Below are 21,459 nucleotides of genomic sequence, written 5' to 3'. Positions count from 1 at the left end.
TCAAACAGTAGCTCCTGCCATGGTATACTATTTTGTTCTCGACACAGCTGCCAATTATTCAGATTTGTCAGCCATGTTGGTATAGGTCCGGCAGCAGCGAAGCAGACAGGTGCCACAACTCGAATGGCACTTTAGTAAAAGCCAACGGCAACAATATTTTGGAGCTCGTAATAAGGCTACATTCAGATTGTGCAAATATGGAGCTGTCTCATGCAGAATTTTATGTTTGTAGTACGAGAGGATGTGTTACAAAAAGCTTGCAAAGACAAAAAGTTTTTGATACAGACATTTAGTGACAAGTAAGCAATGCTGTTACCACATGCCAGAAATTATGCAGAATCAGAAAAGCTGAGAATCCATACAGCGTGTGGCCATGACCTCCGATATTAGGTGGAGCTAGTAGCAACCTGAAAACCTTGGGGGCCAGGTTCTGGTATTTGCATCAGATACGCTAACCATCAGGTGCCCGCATCATCTCCATGGGTTAGTGAACTAGACAATTACCAGCCCTGCAGTTATGCCGAGACTTCTTCAATATTATATACTGCTCATTTATAGCCAATTTATCTAAAGTAAAATTTTGTTGCAGTTAGCCCTTAAATGTTGGCTTCTGAGAAAAACTATAGAGAGACTGAGAAAAAGGCTAATGTCCTTGGCAATTTTTTCTGAATAAGAACAAGTGGAACGACGATGCTTGCACTGGCTGAACAATGTTCATTGCGGCTAGCTTGGCAACGCTGCAGTGAAGCTTTCACTTCTGCTTACGTCACAGCCAAGCTGGAAAACAAAAACATGACATGTTTGTAATGTTACTTTGTTGCGAGTTAAAACTTGTAATTTCATAAAGCTGAGCTTACGAGGCTGACAATTTCATAGGCATTGACAAATTCCCAGCGTACCTCCATAAATTCCCAGAAATTGTTGTTGTTTTTTTTTGCAAAGACAGAACAAGCGCTTTTTATATGCGAACCCCAGATAGCAGAAATTATTGCGGAGGCCCCAGTTACAGTGACACTCAGCCCACGATTTGCAATTGGGTACTGAACGTCATCATTAAATTTTCAACCTCTAGCCCTGACATGCTTTACCCCATAATGAAATTTTAAATCACTAGCCTTGACGTCCTCCTAATAGCCTATTTTATATATAGTATAAGCAAAAAAGATGCGCTCCTGGCACTGGTGAATGGAAGCACTCAGAATGAAAAGTGAGTTGGAGGTCACTGAATAATCACTCCAATTGCCACAAAGGGGGAAAAAAAAAACTCCTAAGTAAGATACTTGTGGGTGCTTATTTGCAAGGCGTGCCAAATTTAAGCCCACTGACTAGGGTGGTATCGAATTCAAACATAGGTCTACTGTCAAATCACCTGCTTTTAAAAACGAAATCAGCTACCTGCACCAGACCTAGAATTTCTACATCAAAGAAGTTACAAGTCTGGAAGATTAAAGGAACCTGGAATGCGTCCAAGGCAGCAGTGATGCATACTATGTGATACGTGAAAGGATAAACTCAAGGTGACAATCTTCAACTTGAATTTACAGTTTCATGCAAGTTATAAATGCACTACAATGATAGGTTTTTGATAACTACATTACAGTTTGCTAGTAAACAGTACATTTTTGCCAATGTTTTCAGCCCGGCTTATCTTAAGTCATCAACAGGATGTCCCTGCATGTCACACCCATGTCTATTCATATGGTTGTCCTCCACCGTTCCACGTTATTTCTGCCTTCTCACATCAAAGTAGGTACAATACAGTTCAGCATTTAGCCAAGCTTGCGTACTTGTTTCCTAAAGTACCACACAGGAGTCGCCAAAACACATTTCACAACAAGCCCCTTCAAGTTTTCTTCTCGACAAACAATCTTCCACTCATATTAAATTGCTTGTGTAACAAGCTAGCATAAAAAAAAAAGTAAAAAAAAAGCTAGTGTAAACTGATAAAAAGAAATGAAACTGCAGCAAAGAAAAAAAATGCCAGGTCACTTGTTGAGTGCAACTGTTCAGGCACAGGATTACTCTTAGGAAAGCCAAGGGGCATAAATAAGAAATGTGCATTGACTGGCATCATACTTATTCTAGGAGCTATCAATGTCACATACCCGTTCCCAACAGTCTATTGTTTCACCTGGAAATGCTTCAGAAATCAACTGTGTATGTAAGTAGTAGCACGACAGGAACATGCACCCACTGAGAACTTAGGTGCAGTAGTCAAGGGTAGCCTGATGACAAACACCAACGTCATAAGAAGACCAGCTAGTCACTGCTTCTCTTATATTAAAGCAGTTTTAAAATTTCACCAATAAAACAATCTGGTGCACAGTCTAAATTGAACCAATACAACAGAATGTCAATGTTGGAGCTTGCCTCATGGTCCAAATTCTCTGCAAACCATGCTAAATGTGCAACTAAAACTATCAGGATGCCTCACAAAATTAGCCATATTTTCTCCAATAAATAGAGCTGGCCACACTGCGACTACAGTCAGTAAATCTACTAAGAAATCAATGCAGTGTCAACATACAAGTCAAGTAAGCCTCACTGGAACACAACACAAACACGTCTACCCAAAGAAGACACATGCAGTTCAGAAACTTTAAAAACAGTAACAACGAAGAACACATTTTAGCAGAAATTTCCGCATAGACATTGCCCTGTGTGGGCGCATATTTCTGGCATGATTAAGAAAAAAAGGAAGCCACGCTGGGTCACAGCTGCCTGATGACGAAATCTCTTCACGCGAGTTTCTAGCTCAGTAACAGAACACCACAAGGAATCGAGGTAATCAGTTCTGCTCATCCTTTCCACTAAAACCAGAAAAACAAAAATGGTGTCCTTTGTTAAACAACTTGAGATAATAAGGCAAGCAATTGAGGCAAATTAGTACCTCTCATGTTGTGCAAAGTGAACAAAATCAGAGAAAAAGCAACAGCTTATAGAGTATTTAAGTCACACATGAATGCTGTAAGTGGGATAAAAAAAATAATATTGATTTCTGTCTTATGTGGACAGGGCTCGACTCAAACAGTGCTCGTACATGCTTCCAGATTGTAAAGCGTGACAACTGCAAAGTCACATGGTGGTGTAAGCGTCTGTTGCCTGTTCGTGTGACGTGTCCATGCCGAAGTCCCAACCAAAATACTCTCTGTGTAGTTATCAGACAAAAGAAGAAAACAAAAATAACCATACATCATGAGACCAATGAACACAGCGGGTGGCCCACCACTAACCTTGTTGTATGCATTGCCTATGGGGCTACGCATGTTGGCGGCACTGTTGTCCGTGTATATTTTCACCTGGTTGTCATTCTTCTTGAGAAGGTTGGAGCAAGGAGGAGTGGCTGCTGTCTTTTTGGCCTTCTTGCGGTGGCTAGCGTAACTGAAACAAGGAAAACGAGATGCTGATTGTTAGGAATGATGCACCGACAACCTTAACTACACAGATGCCCTTGTAGTATCATCTTTAAAGACATCTTGCAAAGTCTTTTATAACAGGTGCGGAATATGCCTAGTGTTGAATGGCATCCCTGTTTTGTAATGCTCCAAAACAAAATGTGTTGTAATGCTCTTGGATGAGTGGAGTCATTGCTAATGACATTTTGCAGCCTTCCACTCCTTTTCACTGCTCCTAATGCACTTGAACCAGTGCAGTTGTGTAAAAAAAAAAAAAAAAAAAAGAGCAATGCCTGCGCTGCTCTGCGTTTCGGTATATGCATGGCCTTCAAATAACTCATGCATAATAAGACAGCGTTGTTGCTAACCAGTGGTGGAAAACAATACCACTATACCAATACTCCAGCCTTCAAGATCAGTCATTCCAGTGTTCTTGGAGGCCAGAGTACTGTTGGGACAGTGGTATTGTTTCTCACCACCAGATAGTATCAGTGCCTTATTATCAATCAATCACTCAATCACTTTGAAGTGCTTGTAAAGCTGAAACAGCTTGACAAGGGTCCTGCCCACGAGAGTTACTCATTTTTGTTTGTGTGGGAGGCAAGGCTTAGCTGTGGTATCTGAAGAAATCTCGCTAATACAGTTAAACCTGAACATAACGAAATTGACAAATTCCCGAAAAACTTCGTTATAAAGAGGATTTTGTTATATGCAAGTTCAGCACGAAAATTCAAAAAATAAACACTTAATTCTAACGCGCCCTCGATTGTAATGCGCAACCGTTTTCTGTGACCAAAAGAGAGGAAAAAAAATCCTTCACAGTACCGCGCACCTCATGCTTTCATACAAAAATACAACTATCGCTCAAGATTTACTCCCAATACACTAAAGTTGCGATGAACAAAGAAGTCCCAGGTTCGCCCAAAAGTGCGTAGGAGGCGGCCAAATTATATATTAAGCATATTATATATTAAGCATCGATAGCGACAGCAAATTAGCAGACAGTTATACGAAGTAAGGATAGTAGTTGTATCCGCCGTATAAACTTGTAAACATTCACTGTTTAACTAAATTGGTAGACTAATGCCTTAGCACAAGTACAAAAAAAAATATGGTCGAAGCTATGGGAGCAGGCTCGAAGTGCATAGGTGGCGGCCATATTATATACGTAGGAGGCGGACTAGCGTAAGGCGTCAGAAACGAAGAGCGAGCGACACGATGGCGGCGTAGTGTCGTATAGTGTCACCTAGTGTCAGGTTAAGTGCATGCGCAGAGCCTTGTGCAGTAACCAAAGAGTGGCGCTGTCAGCGTGTTAAAAAAAAAAAATGTTTTTTTTTCCCCCGTCGGCAACATCATCTGGAAAAGGAGAGTGCCGGCCTGGCGGGCTAGGCCAGCTGCAGCAAGCGGAGGGATCAGGTTTGAATGAAGGGACGAGCGCGCACGCACACGTGCGCTCGCTCTCGCCTAACAGTCGCCGTGAATTCGAGCGCGCCAAGCGCGCTGCCGCCGCTTCGCATTCCATCGTGGCAAAGAAGGTGCTTCCGGTTGCTGCTCGCGCAAAAATGACAAAATTTGGGGCAATATCTCTAGGTTGTCTTTGGGGACAATTCGTTATTTCGAGGGGGTCTCCCGCTGCCACTTCGTTACAAAGAGGTCTCAAATACATGTGCTTCTATGGAGTAACGGCGGGGAATAGAAAAACTTCGTTATATCCAGGAATTCGTTATATGGAGCTCCGGTATAAGCAGGTTTAACTGTAGTCATCGCACGTATTAATGCGTCGAGAAGTCGCGAATGCAAACGCAGTTAAGATGGCAGAGAAGTAGGTAATGTGATGAAATTTGTGGATTTGCAGGTGTCAGATGAGACAGGAGGAACTGGAGATTGCTGAGAGGGGCCTTCATCCTGCAGTGAATAAGGCTGATGATGATATTATTGCTTAACAAAAGCACAAAGGTGGTGAGAATTTCAAAAAATCGAAGGAAAGAGTGCCTACACAGCCTTGTGAGTAAAATTAAAGGTCCGCTGCTAAGTGTATAGGACTAATATTTGGCTCAGGTGTGCGTGGGAGCATTGTCTAACAAGGTAGGTTTGTCTGCCATGCTCAAAAGTGTGGCAAGGCCTCTTTTGATTTGAATTCTTTATCTGAATATAAAATTCAGACAGCACTTCAATGTGTTTGCTTAGCCCCCAGGAATGTCACAATATATCAAGTACACTTTCTGCCACAGCTTGTTGCAAAAAACAAGCAGATGAAAAAAAAAAAAAATTCTTACTCTCAATTTTGTCTGACTTGAAAAGCAGAACATTTCACGGACTGCTAAAGATTGCAAAGTGGGATAAATTCACACACGTGAACTTCATTATCGAGACCCAGCTCTCTCTTGCTTAACCGGCCCAGTTCTACCTAGGAGCATGTATTAATGCGCCGAGAAGTCGCGACTGTCACTAATTCATGAAGAGCAGCCAGGAGAAGTACGGATGGTAGCAAGACATAGATAGAAAAGAAAGAAGAATTTAACCCATCCAGCAACAATGGAGCTTCAGCACTATTAAACAGCTTATCTGAAGAACTCACCTAGGGTATTGAGGCCCGCATATGGTGTAGCAAATATTGTTCCAGCAACCCCTTGAGAATGGATTGTAGCCACCCCGGAACTTTCCTGTGACCTAGTTTGAGAGATAACCACAGGAGAGTGAAATTTGGGTACATTGATCTAACTATGCCACTCTATATGTAACCAAGTCACTCTGCAGATTGTACTTAAACTACACAAGCATAAAAATGAAGAGAGAGAAGAAAAAGAAAACTAAGTATGTTGAATGAACGAACAGCTGTAGGTAATTTTCGCAGTGCCAAACGACAGGGGGGCATGAACACACCAGCCAACTTTCCCGATATTATAGTAAAATGCCTGATTTTTAGACCTTGTTTACAAATGTCGTATTGACAATTTTGCAATTTTTTTTGTGCCTAGTTTAATGAAAAACTTATTCCCAAAGAATACAAACCCAGCTGCTGGCCAATTTTTCATAGCCTAACTTTTTCAACCCGTCCATTATACAGGCCTACAAACACAGCAGCAAAGCCAACTTGTGGAACCAACGTAAAATGGCAATCAATATTTCAGCCAGCGTTAAGTTAATATTTTACAAGTACTACTGGCATGAAACGAAATGTGAACAGCCGAGCGCGTGGCCGAAGCATAACTGAAAGTATAGTGTGCGCTGTACAGTCATCACCATTGACTGGCATGCACATCCTGTTTGACAGCACTGTGCGATGATGCTTCCCCTATACTGTGATATTTTCCTTTCTGTTCTGGTTCTCTTTTATTTGAAAGTGAGAAAAGAAAAATCAAATAAAACAAAAGCTAAAATATCGCAGTATACGGCTAGTATTAGCGCACAATGCTGCGAACTCTTATGTGCTATCGGCGTCAAATGAAACCTAAACAGCAGTGCGCGTGGTACTTAGCGCCAGTCGTCATTACTGCATTGTCGTCTTTTCTCGCTTTCAAAATAAAATAGCGGATATGTGCGTGCCTGTCGATGTTGATGACTGGACGGCACGCACTGTACACTCAGTTATGCTTCGGCCACGTGCTCCACTGTCCGCATTTCATTTGACGCCGATAGCACACTTCATAAACACCTGTGGCCCATGTCATTCGAGCTGCAAATATATAGTGCACTGTGCCTGTAGATAGTGTTCCTTCAGAGCAAAGCCTGCAAATATTTAATGAAGTCTACATCTTGAGTAGTAAAGTAATTTCCAGTATTTTTTGACCAATGGCAGTGGCAAAGTGGTTACGGTTTTCCGCTGCCGAGCGCGAGGTCAGGGGTTTGATTCCCAGCCAAGGTGCCCGCATTTTGAGGGGCGAAAAAAGTAAGAACACTTGTTTACTTAGATTAGGGATCACATTAAAGAACCTAAGGTGGTTAAAGTTAATCGGGAAGTCTACACTATGGCATTTCTCATAGTTGTGTTGCTTTCAGATGTTAAACACCATGAATTAATGAATTAATCAACCAATATATATATATAGTATGTACTATAGTACTTATATATATAGTAATATAGTACTATATTGTATATATATAGTAGTACTTTTTTCACAGAGATCTTTGTAATTTTGGCTATGACTGCTTCAAGTTCTAGAATTGGCAGGTCAACACATAACATACCACTGCAATTCGACTTGCAACCTAACACAATAGAATCCAGAATCAACACAAGCCCAAAAGTGTGCAGGTTCTTGAAGAGTGTCTATACCGGCCAGGTGACGCAAGTGTTGCTCTAGTTCAGCTGTCGTAGAAACTAACCTGCAGGGTCATTATTGATGTACCCGTTCCATCCTTCCTTTCACCCAACTAAGGCCTCGGGCCATACTGTACGATTAAAGATGTATTCCTCCCTTCCTTCATTCATTCAATAACCCTATGAATAAACAAGTGGCACCTCTTGTCTTTGAAATTTGTGCAGGATTAACCAAGTTTTTCAGATAAATCGAACCAAACATGAATGGACGAATGCTCACCTGCTCATTTGTGGTCCGGCCTCGAGAGACTAGAACTATGTGAAACCCCGTGAGGCCCAAGATGGGGATGAAGAGTACAGTACAGATCACTATAATGGCCATTCTGGTGGTGCAAAGAGTGCTGAGTCAAGGTCAGTTCATACGTGAATACTCACACTGGCACAAAACCGTGCACCTTCGCAACAACAGGGTATCGCTCTGATCAGACAAAATTGCTTCACAACAGCTAAAATGAATTCCATTTGAAATCAGATCAGTTTGACCAGCAATATAGCTAAATGGAGTAACAGCACGCAAGACAAACGACTATAAACGTACAATGCACATTGTCTCATTCCCTTCATCCTGTCCTATGCACTTACTCCATTTAGTTAGTTATGACATGTACCAACCAGCCCAAATTAGCAGCCTTTTGAATAGCAAAGCTCAGTGATTATTTAAAAGCACTGCTACTAAAACAGTACACGTGCTGAAGCATGAGTGAAACCCATTGCTTAAATACGAGGGGCAGTCAAAAAGTTCCCAGAATGGTGGTTCAGAGTGCTAATGTTACAACCAATGGCAATGCTTACATAATCACCTTTGAAGTAGAACCCTTGCGCGCACACACACACTTACACCATTGCTCCTGCCACTTTTGGAAGCAGCGGTTTCAGTGTGCAGTGGTGTCACTGCCTCATGTGACGTGGACACGAGTGGTGGGCAGTCGATGCAATGTCGCAGTTCGAACAGTGTGCGAACATCAAGTTCATGTGCAAATTGGGAAAATGACCTTTGGCTGTTCCCTACTCTGAAAATTGGCCTCAAGGGGACACCTTTTGCAACCATGGAGGACATCAAAGCGAATGCGACAGCTAAACTCAGACATATTCCGAAAGAAGCCTTCTACCACTGCTTCCAACAATGGCAGGAGCAATGGAGCAAGTGGGTGTGCGCGCAAGGGTCCTACTTCGAAGGTGATTAGATAAGCATTGCCATAGGTCATTACATTAGCACGCTGAGCCACTATTTCAGGAAATTCTTGACTGGCCCTCGTACAGTCATGCACAAGCATCAGCCTTTTTTGGAAGCATTCATGCTTTTCTCAAGGAGCCAGTGTTATGCACTTCTGCCTTCATTGCAAAACCTGAAGCTATTCAGTAAAAAGCACACCCTGATCTCACAAAATACTCTTTTTCTTTTCTTTTTTTTTTTTTTTGTTGACTGGCTGAACAATAAAAAGAGAAATACAGTAGACTTTCTTTAATTTGGCTCCGGCTAATTCGATCCTGACTGAAGGTCCTGGCACTGCCCATAAATCTCTAAGGGCCTAAACTTTCATAGTGTATATTCGGAAAATGGGCATCATGAGATAACTTGAAATGGACTGGTCGGCAGAAAAATTGTGCACAATGTTTCTGACCGTAATACATCACACTTCACCAATGAAGGCACTACATTACACAGGACAAAGAGGAACACCGTGCAGCAAGCAGGGGTGTATATGTCAAGGATACGTGATGATGCTATGGTGACTGTTGAGGCGATGGCGGTTATCCAGGATGTACACGAGGCACATGGCGAAGATGGAAATCATGTGGGTGCTGAGAAAGATCAGGAAGAGGAAGAAGTAGCGGTAGTTGCGCCGCCCTATGCAGTTGTTCACCCAGGGGCAGTGGTGGTCAAACGTCTGCACGATAAGAAGAAGAGAAAGGGAGATTGGGAGTTATGCACACTGTTGCAGTGGTTCAATAATCAAATGCCTACCTCACTCGAGAGAAAAACACCCACACAGGCACTTTGTGAGTTCAGTGCATTAGTAATAGTCTATGAGGAACCTCAAAGGGACAGTAAAGGCAAACATTATGCCTCACTAGAATGATAGATTAAGGTAAATAAAACCTCTGAGAGCTTGTTTTGCATGGAAGGTGACAGCAACTGAGGAAATTGCAGATGAAGGCAGCGTGTCTCTTGGAGAACAGACCACCAAGGAAAAGGGGCGAAGATACACTATTCCCATGTCGACTCACACAGAATACCAACACTTCGTTGGCAATCCTGAAACTATGCTATGCCAGGCAATACCATTTTGGTCAGTCAGGGCATGGCACACTCATGCAAATATTGCTGACAGGATAATGTGAGGAGGTGGTGTTGGCGAGTAGTTCTGCACAAAATATAAGCTTCACTCAGCTGTGCTTTCTAGAGTGTTTATTACATCAATTAACTAATGTTTACCTGTTTCAAATGGGGCATAAAATGTGCCACCGGAAGCTGGTTCTATTAACCGACGCTGCAAGCGTCGCTCACATGACGTCACGGCAAGGATTCGCGCCTGTCATCTGCTACAGTTCGGGCTGCATCCGGGCGCCTTCTGCAGTGTTTCCGTTTGTTCACTCTCGTTCCCTATGCTAGTACACTTATGACAGTTCTCTCAAATATATTTTTATGATGTCTTCGTTCGACAAAATTTATTGAAAGAGCTTTTTTCTTACACAACAATATATTTCTCAAAGACAATGTTACAGTGCCGGCCAACGGAGCTCAGTCCAGAGCGGTGTGGGTTTTTCATTCACAGTTCTACATTCTGCAGTGGTAGCATGCGTGGATAATAAAAGCATAAACACGAAAACATGGGATAGAACGATCCAGGCGACCATACTTGCCGTGTTGCAATAAGCATGTAACAAACGTTGCCTATATATGATTTATACAACATTTACCTTGACTTTCATGGCAAAATATCGAATTTTTGCATTTATTCACATGCACGTTCGGCAGTAGCACGAGGACTAAACAACACTGTAGTATAGATTCTGCCAGTGCCGTTTAATTTTTAAACGGCTTCTCAAAATTAATCCATTCTTAATCGGTTAATTTTAGGCCATGGTATTTTTGAAGTAAGAACATTGAGGCCACTAAACCACTATATTATGGTGAGCTGTTTAAGCTGCTTACCGCACACAAAAAGGCATGGACCAATATTTATTCTCTTTTCAGTGCTACACGCTCTACTCAGTTCAACAATTTACCGGTGCTTGTTGCTTGGGGAACCGATGCGACCGATCTGCTTGGCAAAACTGACACAGCTGCTCGGCGCAACTTTTTGGGCGAAATATGCCTTTTAGACCATATGGCTGCAGCCAGCAAGAAGCCGAAGCTTCATTCTTTAGTGGTATACGACACATTGAAAATATCAGCATTCACCGAAGGAGGTCAAAAATCAACTTCAGTTGATTTGAGGCTTGCATATAGTGCCGTCTTTATGAGGCGGGTATACGAGGGGGTCTTTCATGGACTGACGCTGTTGGTATAGTTAAACACCATTGTGGTTCGACACATCGTCATGCAAACGGTAGTTAGATTTTCCTCTTTCAGGCACCCAAGCTGCTTTCCAGTGCCTTGAGTATATCATAGGCATCTTGAAACTGCAGCACACACAGAAGAAACAAGGACACAAGGCAAAAGTAACACACAGGTGCTGGTGTGTTACCTTTGCCTTGTGTCCTCGTTTCTTGTGTGTGCGCTGCAGTTTCAAGATGAATAGGTACCAACTCGCCCAACTTTCAGTACTCTTATATTATAGGCATTTCCAATTGGCACCGTAAAGCACTGCTTCATGGTTCCAATTCGAAGTTGAAGTGAACGGATGGGTTTCGCAAACAATGTGTGCCTCGCTATGATGCTCTAACGATAGTCGGTTGCTTCCATTGCGGGAGGTATCTGCAGTATTGTCAATAAAGACCGCTTTAGGCCACTATGAAACATTACATCGCTTGTAAAGGCTTGGCTCTTGATCTTAACCACGACCCTTTTCTTCCAGGTGATTGCTATACATACATGAAGCGCAGTCGAGTTCAAATTCATGTAGAATGCTTTTTCGGGGCGGCTGTTTCGGATAATGATGAAAGTAGTAGCCAATTTCTTTTACTTAAAAAATGGGCATCTATCTGTTCCTTTTACGCATTACTACATCGCCCAGATTTGAGTAGAACTAACCAAAGCAATAAGAAGCTTGATGAAAGCGTCACCGGTATTATCGTATTCTAACATACTGATTTATATATAAAGTTGACACCAAATATGAATATTACTGTTCTGTGTAAAACGAAATGTCTGCCATAACTAAGTATTAAATGCTAAGTTTGGAGCGAACCATCGTAAAAATTAAATTCTTCATGCTGAATTTTCCTACATTTTTTTACACAGATTTTTTGGACAGACACGATGCAGACACAATGCACGATGCAAAAGCAGTAACCCCAGCAACTCTATACAGCTTTGATATTCAAGCAAGAAATTTTCGCAAATCATGCAGTTTCGAAAGAGACACTGTACTTTAGTTGTAACAGCGAACTGCTGTCTGCAGAAAGCATCCAAAACATCCTTGAGAAAGTACGGTTGGCGCGCCCCATGCACCGAGCATGCTCGAAGCGAACGAGCGCGCATGGCAGCTGAAGGAGCCGGAGCGAGCGGCATCCTGGCCGTGATGTCACCGCGAGAGGGTGCCTCTCCAATTTCTCGCAACTAATAGTTTCACGATGGTGGCATCAACAGATTATATGCTAGATTCTGCAAGCGCGCTACTTCACACACACCTTGTCTGACCTAACCAAGATCGTAGAGCTCAAACTAGAATCATAAATAATGCACTGGCATGCAGACTGGTACTGCCATACCTGCTGCCCTACCCAATCTTTGCAGCATCCATGCTTTCAAAATGCATCTCTCATATTCAACAGTGATATTAGTGGGAAGCAGGCCATGCCTAGCAAGTTGGATGCATATAAAAGGCTGCTTATGGTTTTTTCACATATTGTCTATGCTGCCCCCCCATTTGTATCATGTTACCACTTACAAAAACCGCACTCAGAAAGATGCCTTGGGGGTTTTGTAGACCTGAACATGCTCAGCTTATACTCGTGTCACAAGGGCATTTTTCAAGAGCTATTGAGTCGATGACCTTTGCAAATGATCAAACTATATTGGCTCTAGTTTTAGTGCCACAACACAGCAAGCTCGAGAGCTGTTGAAATGCTTCAGTAAAACGCATTTCTTATACGCTCAATGAAACGAGTTTTCTTTAACTGTCGCTCGAAGGCCTGCGAGATTTCAATAGAGTTATGCACAACTCCATTGACTCGGTAGACTATTGACTTGATGGGTGCTGGAGCTGCCCGTAGAGCAGCACCTACTACACTGGTTAGTCGAAAGACTATCAGTTTGAATGCCTTTAAAATGCTCGTGCGCACAGGCATTGGCGTTCCATTAAAGAAGATGAATGTACCTCCCATTCTTTACTACAAATCCCACAACAAATGAGAAATAATAGGCAGTCCCTTTCCCATTCCAATTATGACCAAAACGATTCTGCAGGAAAGGAAGCCAATCCATGCCAATCCAAGCCAAAGCTGCAACCTGACCTCTATGCAGCTGTTGCACACACTGCAGTGGGAGCAGCGCGGAGGACGGTAGAACTGGCATGTTGTGCACCACTTCATGCGAACCGTGATGCCGTTGATCTCCACATTCTTGTACAGTGGAAACCGGAAGTCATCGTCCTTCTCGTGATACGGCTTGTCTGAAAAAGCAAGGAAAAGGCAGACACACAAGCCCCAATGTTTCATTACTTATTAAACAAAAGTCTGCACTTACACGATGATTCCTCAGAAGATTTGATATGCAAGCAACATCACAGAGCAGAGAAAGGCTTTGTAGCCTGGTGCACTGACAAAGTGTATAAAATGTATCAACCTCTCAAGTATGCTGTTATCTCCGCCAACAGTGAAGCAATGATATTTACTTGCACACCAAGTGCCTGTACACACATGTTATTGTCCTTCTCATTCTGGTTTGAATAAATACGAATTGCCAGAGTTTTACTGCGAAGAATTATCAATAAACAGCATTCTCTAGAACTACTTGGACCATGGCACCATTTCTCCAAGATTATGTTCGGGTGGAATGATTGGTAATACAACAATAAAGAAAAAAGGGGGGAGGAGCAAATACATTACAAGGCGAAGACAGGACGCAAAGAAAAAGAATGCATGAGTGTAGTACTACATTCTTCTGCTCTGTGTCGTGTCTTCAAGCTGCTTTCTCGCAGCTCATTTCACTTTTACAATGAACCAATAATATAATTTTCAGTTGGCACAGCGGTTAGGTCAAAGACAGCAACAAAGAAACACACTGCACATAAACCACAAGACAAAGCAAATATAGTTACCCACAAGCAAAAGCACACAAAGAGCACAGAACTGACATCCAAATGAACAGTGGCACAAAAGCTAGAAAATTTGTAGACATTACCGGATATAGCCTGTGCTCAGTATGCATACAACAAATTTGCTGGGTGTGATCTAACAAGATGCTTCAAGACTTCCTCAAGTATTTCGCAGTTCCACCAAGATAGTGTGACTTCGTTCAACATAGTTCCGAGTAGTTAATCAAATTAGGGTCGTTACAGTGTAGCAGTTCCTATCGCTCTATTCTCTTCTTTTCTCATCATACAACAATCACGACCATCTGATTTTGGTGATAGAGTAGGCAGAGCACCGCTGAAACCACTAACAAAGCCCGAAAAGGAAAAGAATCCGAATAGAGCCATTCCATTATCTCGGCTGAGCATTAACTAGCATGGATTTGTCAAAATTCATACTAATCATGTCGTTTATGAGTTCAGAGGAGGAGTGCAGTTCTAGGCACTTATTGGAAACTATTGAAAACAATAATTTATGTATTCTGCAGTTGTTATACAGTTAGCCACTAATGAGTGGCTATGCTTCTGCAAACGAGCAAAACATCACCACCACCACCACCAGAGACATGACGGAGAGAGACGTCACACGAGCTATGAACGAATCCAAAGTAAAAAACCCACATTCACGAGCAATATCCTCGATCACTTTCACAGCATATGAGGGCTGACGTGTGCCTCTCTTTTCTATGTCAGAAAAAAAGGAAAAAAACAACAGAAAACAGGCAATCAAAAGCAGAATAGTGCAAACGGGCAAGTTCAACAACATACCTCCCAACAAGAAATGAGAGTTCCTTTCATAACAGCCACAGTCAGTGGGGTAACAAAAGCTTTGCGAAATCAGCCTGCGAAAACTTGTGACCAGAGAAGGCAGACTTCGTCTGTCATTGACTCACCCCCCTGCCCCTTTCTTGTCTCTCCAGGTAATCTTTCTTCACAAAGTCTGACAAACGAAATTCCTCATTTGCAACAGCACCCATTTTGCAACCCATAACCAACCTCACTTGATCATGCATGTAGCTTGAGAAAGTTGTGCGCATATACTAGCAAATACGAGTGACCATAGAAAGTAACATAACAGAAGTAACCTGTTTTTAAAGCAGCTGCTGAAGCTCACTGGCCTGTGAGACTCCTGACAAGACAATTGGGAATTGATGTCCGACAGCGAAATTTTAAAGCATCACTCAAATCACCAATAAAAATCAAAACAAAACCGAACTAACTTGCAGTGCGGCAACAAAAAACATTCACTAAGGAAAATAGCACAGTTGTATGCGCATAAGCAAAAAAGAAAAAAAGATCGAAGTGGCACATGAGGGTGCAGGCTAATCACAAGTTTTGCCTTGAGATGCAGCTTCACGGCACACTGCTGTGAAGCCACACCCAAAATCAACAATTGTGTACTTATTCACACCGCATTGCCATGCAGCCGCGCTGACTTTCACCAGTCAGCAGAAGTGAAAACTGTGTGATATCGGAGCATAAATAAATACATATATAAACAAATAGTGTTGGTTTTTTTTTTTTTTTTCATTCTTTGACCCTATATAAAAAAAAAGCTTTCCTGCAATGCAGAATTGTCCGAAATATGGCAGCCAGAAGGTCTTTAAAATCATGATTGCTAGAGCACAACGATAACTAGTGCACAAAATTATGAACAACGTACTTGCCACGCTATAATTACCTTTCAGCTATGCTTACACCGCTATATTATGGGAAATCATTTATATTTCACATTTAAGTGATGTCTATTGCTTTGAGTAATCCAGCCATAAACATAAACACTGCAGAAAAGCCAGCTTAGGTGTTTTTAAGGGGTCGACAGTGCCGGATTGCTTTTATAGCACTGGGATGCTGCCGTGCACAGTAATTTGCATGCACTAAACAAGCAGATTCCAATTCCCATTTCTACGAGGGCCTGCAATTGGTGATGCGGGGCGACGTCGAGCGAGCGTCTGACAATTTGTAGACCAAGCCTTGGAAGTTGCTTCCTCTTTTTTTTTTACTTCCGCCGCTCTGTGACATAGCTGGCGACAAGCAGCCGTGAGTGAGTTCGGTGCCAGACACGCGGTCTGAATGAATGACTCAAGCAGGGAGTGCAGTGATGCTATTACACCATTGACTACTTGGCAGAGAGCCAGACGGTTGCAGCTAGCTGTTACAGTTCTGGTTCGGGGAACTTGTGCATCTTTCTCCAGCTTTGGCGTCTCGGCTCTCAACACATACGTCACTGCGCATGCCTTTACACAGTCTTTACTGCTGCCCGCACTGGCACAATGCTTCCTAGCACTTCACCACACATGGGCGTCCCACTATTTCGTAACGAATTTGAAATTATTAGATCTCATTACAAGCTTTCCTTCATATTACAGGCTCTTTTATTGTTTGTTTCGTTTCCTTCAAAGTAGGTCTGTCGAGAGATAATGAAGTAGTCTCAGCAAAGAGCATCGAGTAGTTATAATCAGGACTGAAAAGATTAACAGACAAATAAATGGTCGCTACATGTGTATTAATTGAGAAAGACTGCGAAGAGCTTTCAGGCAGATAAAATTATTTGGTTAAAGACAAATGTGGTTCAATGTTCTACGAACATTCAATATGAAAAAAAGAGAAAGAGAAAGTTACGACAAATGAAATGGACATGCAAATGACAAAAGTGACAATGCTTTCTTTTTGTCATAAGGTGCACAAATATGACAGGTAATACGATATTTGAGCAAACACCAGCATTTAGCAAATGGTCACAATTTTATTCAGAGATCTCATTAAAACTTATTTCAAGCAAAAACGAAATCACACAAACAAATGATTCACTGACAGGCCAAAGTTTCCAGAAAGGGCTGTAACATCAAAAGAAGGTGAACCTATTTCTTCCCATCCACATGAACTAATGTCTTCGACAATATGTGTCCCAATTCTCTAGAATGAACATTTCCCTTCTGTTTCAAAATACTTAACGACTATTGCATTGGCACCATCATGATAAGAGCTTATCACAGCTGAAAGCATCTGCCACACAATGAAAAGATAAGAAATGGACACAGCAAGGTGCTGCTAATCACCTTTTGGGATGATGCCAGGATCCATAAATGTGGCCAGGGAGAAATTCACAAGCACGAAAAACGTCACGAAACCCTGCACAATGGGGATGCTGTAGTGGTACCGACCGGTCAATTCTGGGCAGCTGCAAATGTAGGAGAAGATGCCACAACTATTAACATGTGCTCTCACCTCATGTGAACTCACCTTGTACAGAGCACATCGTTTTTATTGTACCGACAGCATGTTGTGTATTAAACACAACATGCTGTCGGTACAATAAAAACGATATGCTCTGTACAAGGCGAGTTACTTTATATGTTATCAAAAACGAGAGTGGTTTGCAGGAATGTGGAGGAAGTGATTAAACGTGGTACAACAAGGATTGTCAAAATGTAGGCTTGAACAACATTCTTAATTCTATCACTTTTCATCCCTTTAATGTTATCACAAATTTTAAAAGTCACCTGTGGCAGATATTCAAATTCTACTCATTGGGCTGGATTACTCGGAGGTAGACATCACTTGAACATGAAATGTATTATCGACTGATCTAATAATCTAGCTAATAGACTTTAAGGCACATATTGCAATTCAAGAATTGGAGCCACTGAACTTGCAAGGCATATCCACTAGGAATGACATACGAGGATAACCCCGCTTAGACATATGCGATCCCAAATTGAGTGACGAAATGCATTAGTGTTCTTGTTAGATTTGTCTTGCAATGCTTCAGAAGGCAAAACGTTGAAAAGTAACCAGAACAACAGTGCATTTCAGTGAAATTATGGTGGCATTGATCTAAAAAACTGGTGCTAAAATCAAATTTGTTCCAAGCGGATGTACCTTGAGAACTCACTGGCTTCAATTCATAAATTGCAATGTTGCATAAGCTAATTATTTTTCAAAGTTTATTAGTGAAACTATTATTTAGTCCATTATGAATTTTAATTTCATGTGGTAGTAATGTACGCCTCTTGGAGTAATCCGGCTAAAGGATTAGAATTGTGCTATATGGTGCCAGGCAATTTTTTTTAATTTCTACACCAGGTATAACAAATGCAACCACAAATACACCTTGCTTTTGAGCTAATATGCATTAAAATTAGCATTTGCCTTAGGAATTTCTTTAACAATGTAAACAGCACAATGGAAATGAGAAACAAGTGTTTCTGCCAAAATTTTCAGTGCCAACTAGAAATGTATAATTTATCCTTGTAATGCCCAAATTCTGCACCGAGTTTAACAGCACAAAATTCTGATTTATGCTTAGGAAACAATGCACAGCCTATAGTTGCGTTCTTCATATGTCAGAGTGAGTCTTCAGCTGTCGATTCTTCAGCAAACAAATTCGTATAATAATTCAGTTTTTCTCAGGTAACGTAACACTTGTTCTTTACACAAATGCACTCTCCCTGGCCAGAAATAAATGTGAACAAGTTTTTTTCAAAATTTTCCTGATGTGGAACTGAGTTTGGGCATTACAGGGTCAACACACGTCTTGATGATAAAGACATCATTACTGCCATTAATCCTTTTAAGGCCAGATTAGCAAACTAAAGTGAGACAAAGTGCCATTTCAAACTTGAGGCTGGAATGGTGTGGAGGCAGAAATGTCATCCGCAGCGTCACGGTGCAAGCACAATAGGGAGGACATGCAGCAGTCCCATAGCATCTGCTCCTGGAGAGCTGCATGCAGAAATGACTAACGCAAACATGCTCTCTAGCAGGTCAGCCAACAAGACGCGCGACATTTCTCTGTAAATGCGACCTGGGAAACTGTAATTCCAGGCAAAATGGCTATTATTGCTATTTGAAATAGCATTTGCAACTCCTCTGGATCATGGACCTCATTTTGCAGTTCCTGTGTGCGAGAGGGCGCCGCTAGACATTTCAGTTGAAGCTGGTGGGCCATGTATTCCATCTTCCTGCACTTGTCAGACATCCAAGTTACAACATTATGAGTAGAATGAGCAGTTCCAACTACTATTAGCGGATTTTGTCGTGTAACCTTTCAATGGGTCATTCTTAAGTTCTTCCGTAACTTGCCATGGTTTTGATGTTCCAAGCTTTCAATTTAAGTTTATACTAAAAATGGCAATTTCAGTGATATTTCGCACTCACAGCATTTACAAGTCCTTTCATACGTTCAAACACATGGCCTGGGCTGGATCACTTACTTATGATCTGTAGCTCCTGCTCAAAGCGAGAATGGGAATTGAATGCTAACAGCAGCTTTCATTTCGCTACACCACATCATTGTAGCGGTGCATAATGACTAACAGTTTTTAACTGTTCTCTCCAGTAAAATTAGCCATTTCGTAAAACACATTTCAAAATATATTACTATACAAACCGCATTTTTAACTCAAACAATGCAGTTTTGTATAATGAGACATTCAGTTTTTTTTTTTCCCAAGTATTTTTTTAACAAGCCATACTGCTTATTTTAGCTTATCTTGAAAGGGCTATGCAGTGACGAACAGCCAGAATGATGGAACCTGCTGTCACAGAGCTCCATTCACAACAGTAGATCAATAACGTCTGACATTCATTTGTTTTCCAATTCCGATTTCCCAAGAGACCATATAGAACTGCATGTTGTTTCAAGCAGGTCTCCTTTGTGAACAATGGTGAAAACATGTGTCATTCATGGCCTGATGCTGTTCAGACACACTCTTGAATGGCCAACGCAACAGTTTTGAGGGTGCCATGTTCCAGCTGGTCGTGCTGCTGGCTGAAACGCCATTACGACAGAAATGTCATTTGGCAAGTACTGCAAGCGGCTTATCTAGGAGAATAAAGGTGCATACAATAGCCACTGCTAACGGTCAAAGCTGCCACAAGCACCGTTCCTCAGACATTACGTCTGTTGTTATCAGTGGTGATGCGTATGTCGCGTTGTGGCCACCGCGACTGCACCCGTCTGCAAATAGTCCACGTTAAAAGAGAAACGTCTGGTAACCCTCTTTCGTGCGAAGGAGACGCATAAAATGAATGTGAGCATCAATCTTCATTACATTGTCGTCGTTTGCCCCACATTGAGCACGGGAAGGCGCCTCAGAGCTGAGTTAAATGAAAACGACACGCCAATCGGTTAACACTGCCTCCCACGAATCCCCACCAGCGAAGCTGTGCAGACCGAGGAGGCATGACGGACGATCACTCATTCAACACCACAGAAACAGCGGGGTGAGCAAACCGATCCGCAGCGCACACGGCCCTCGGCATACGAGCTGTCAAAACTGCTCATGCATGCCAGGTCAAAAGAGCAGTGAACCTAGATCACCCGGTGATCCAACCGACGAAGCATACCATAAGCAACCAGCGGAACAAGCAGCAGATCACCGAAGGCGAGCGGCAAATTTCAAAATTTTCGGCTCATAGCGGGTAAGCCCGGGCTGTGGCGCAGACCACAAAGAATGACCGGACCCGTTTTGCAACGCCACATGAACACGTGGGGCGGCTCACACACGCGCCCAGCGAACTCTAATGAACCCGTCCGTGATGTATCGTTTCCGGACGCTTCATACTCGCCTGACACAATTATTATTGCGACAAACATCAAAATTAGGCTTAATGAGCCTACACGCAGGGCGAGAAGTAGTACTCACGGAAACACGAAAAACAACGTTGTCGCTGTGATCAACAGCGTCCAAGCACACGTCGCTGGTAGAAACCTCGTCTTCGACTTGCATTTGGGCATTTTTGCCGACAGTTTAGCCGCCCGATCGGAGTTTTTACGAGTCAATCATGGGTTAAACGCTTGTCACTGAGCAGCTTCAGGTTAACATGGCTGATGACCCTTCGCGTCCACTTGGAGTTGGAGCTCCTCGATGTTCCGTCGGAGAGCGACCATGATAGTCTCCTCAGGATCGGACACATTGAGTATGGCTAGAGATGGACGAAGTCGCCGTACACGAAACCATCCAAACCGACCGTACTACTGCTACACCACAAATTTGTCGCATCCACTCCCATCTCGATTCATCTCCGGCAGAAATCTCGCCTCACTGTGGCCAGGCTGGTTCTGCGTTACCAGCTCTTTCCGCTAACTTTTTACACAGTTGCGGTGCCGGTCACTTCTCGTAAGTATCCTTCATCAACCATACACAATTATATTAATCGCTGATTGGTAAACAAGGAAGTAGCTAATCATTTTACTATCAACAAACTGATTCTTTGCAAACAGACGCTACCCCGCATCACCAGCATGATACAGTAGATGCACAGTAGTGACTAGTTG

General features: G+C 42.4%; 1 protein-coding gene across 2 annotated transcripts in view; it reads right to left on the bottom strand.

Annotated features, from left to right (window-relative positions):
* The window catches only part of LOC119446473 (palmitoyltransferase ZDHHC8), a 34,503-nt gene extending 13,195 nt beyond the window's left edge, over positions 1-21,308 (bottom strand). Inside the window, exons 1-8 of one of the 2 annotated variants that reach the window (XM_037710907.2) lie at positions 20,828-21,308; positions 17,237-17,358; positions 14,799-14,861; positions 13,339-13,496; positions 9,433-9,605; positions 7,937-8,039; positions 5,974-6,065; positions 3,234-3,381 (exon numbers count right to left, since the gene is read on the bottom strand). In XM_037710907.2, the coding sequence (XP_037566835.1) occupies positions 3,234-3,381; positions 5,974-6,065; positions 7,937-8,039; positions 9,433-9,605; positions 13,339-13,496; positions 14,799-14,861; positions 17,237-17,358; positions 20,828-20,919 (951 nt within the window). In that variant the 5' untranslated portion in view covers positions 20,920-21,308. The remainder of the gene's footprint in view (positions 1-3,233; positions 3,382-5,973; positions 6,066-7,936; positions 8,040-9,432; positions 9,606-13,338; positions 13,497-14,798; positions 14,862-17,236; positions 17,359-20,827) is intronic. The other variant, XM_037710908.2, reaches the window with a different exon arrangement.
* Between the last annotated feature and the right edge of the window lie 151 nt (positions 21,309-21,459).

This window comes from Dermacentor silvarum, chromosome 3, assembly GCF_013339745.2.
Source record: "Dermacentor silvarum isolate Dsil-2018 chromosome 3, BIME_Dsil_1.4, whole genome shotgun sequence".
Lineage (NCBI taxonomy): Eukaryota > Metazoa > Arthropoda > Arachnida > Ixodida > Ixodidae > Dermacentor > Dermacentor silvarum.
The sequence above is the reverse complement of the archived record's forward strand: the minus strand, read 5'-3'. Positions and strand labels throughout refer to the sequence as shown.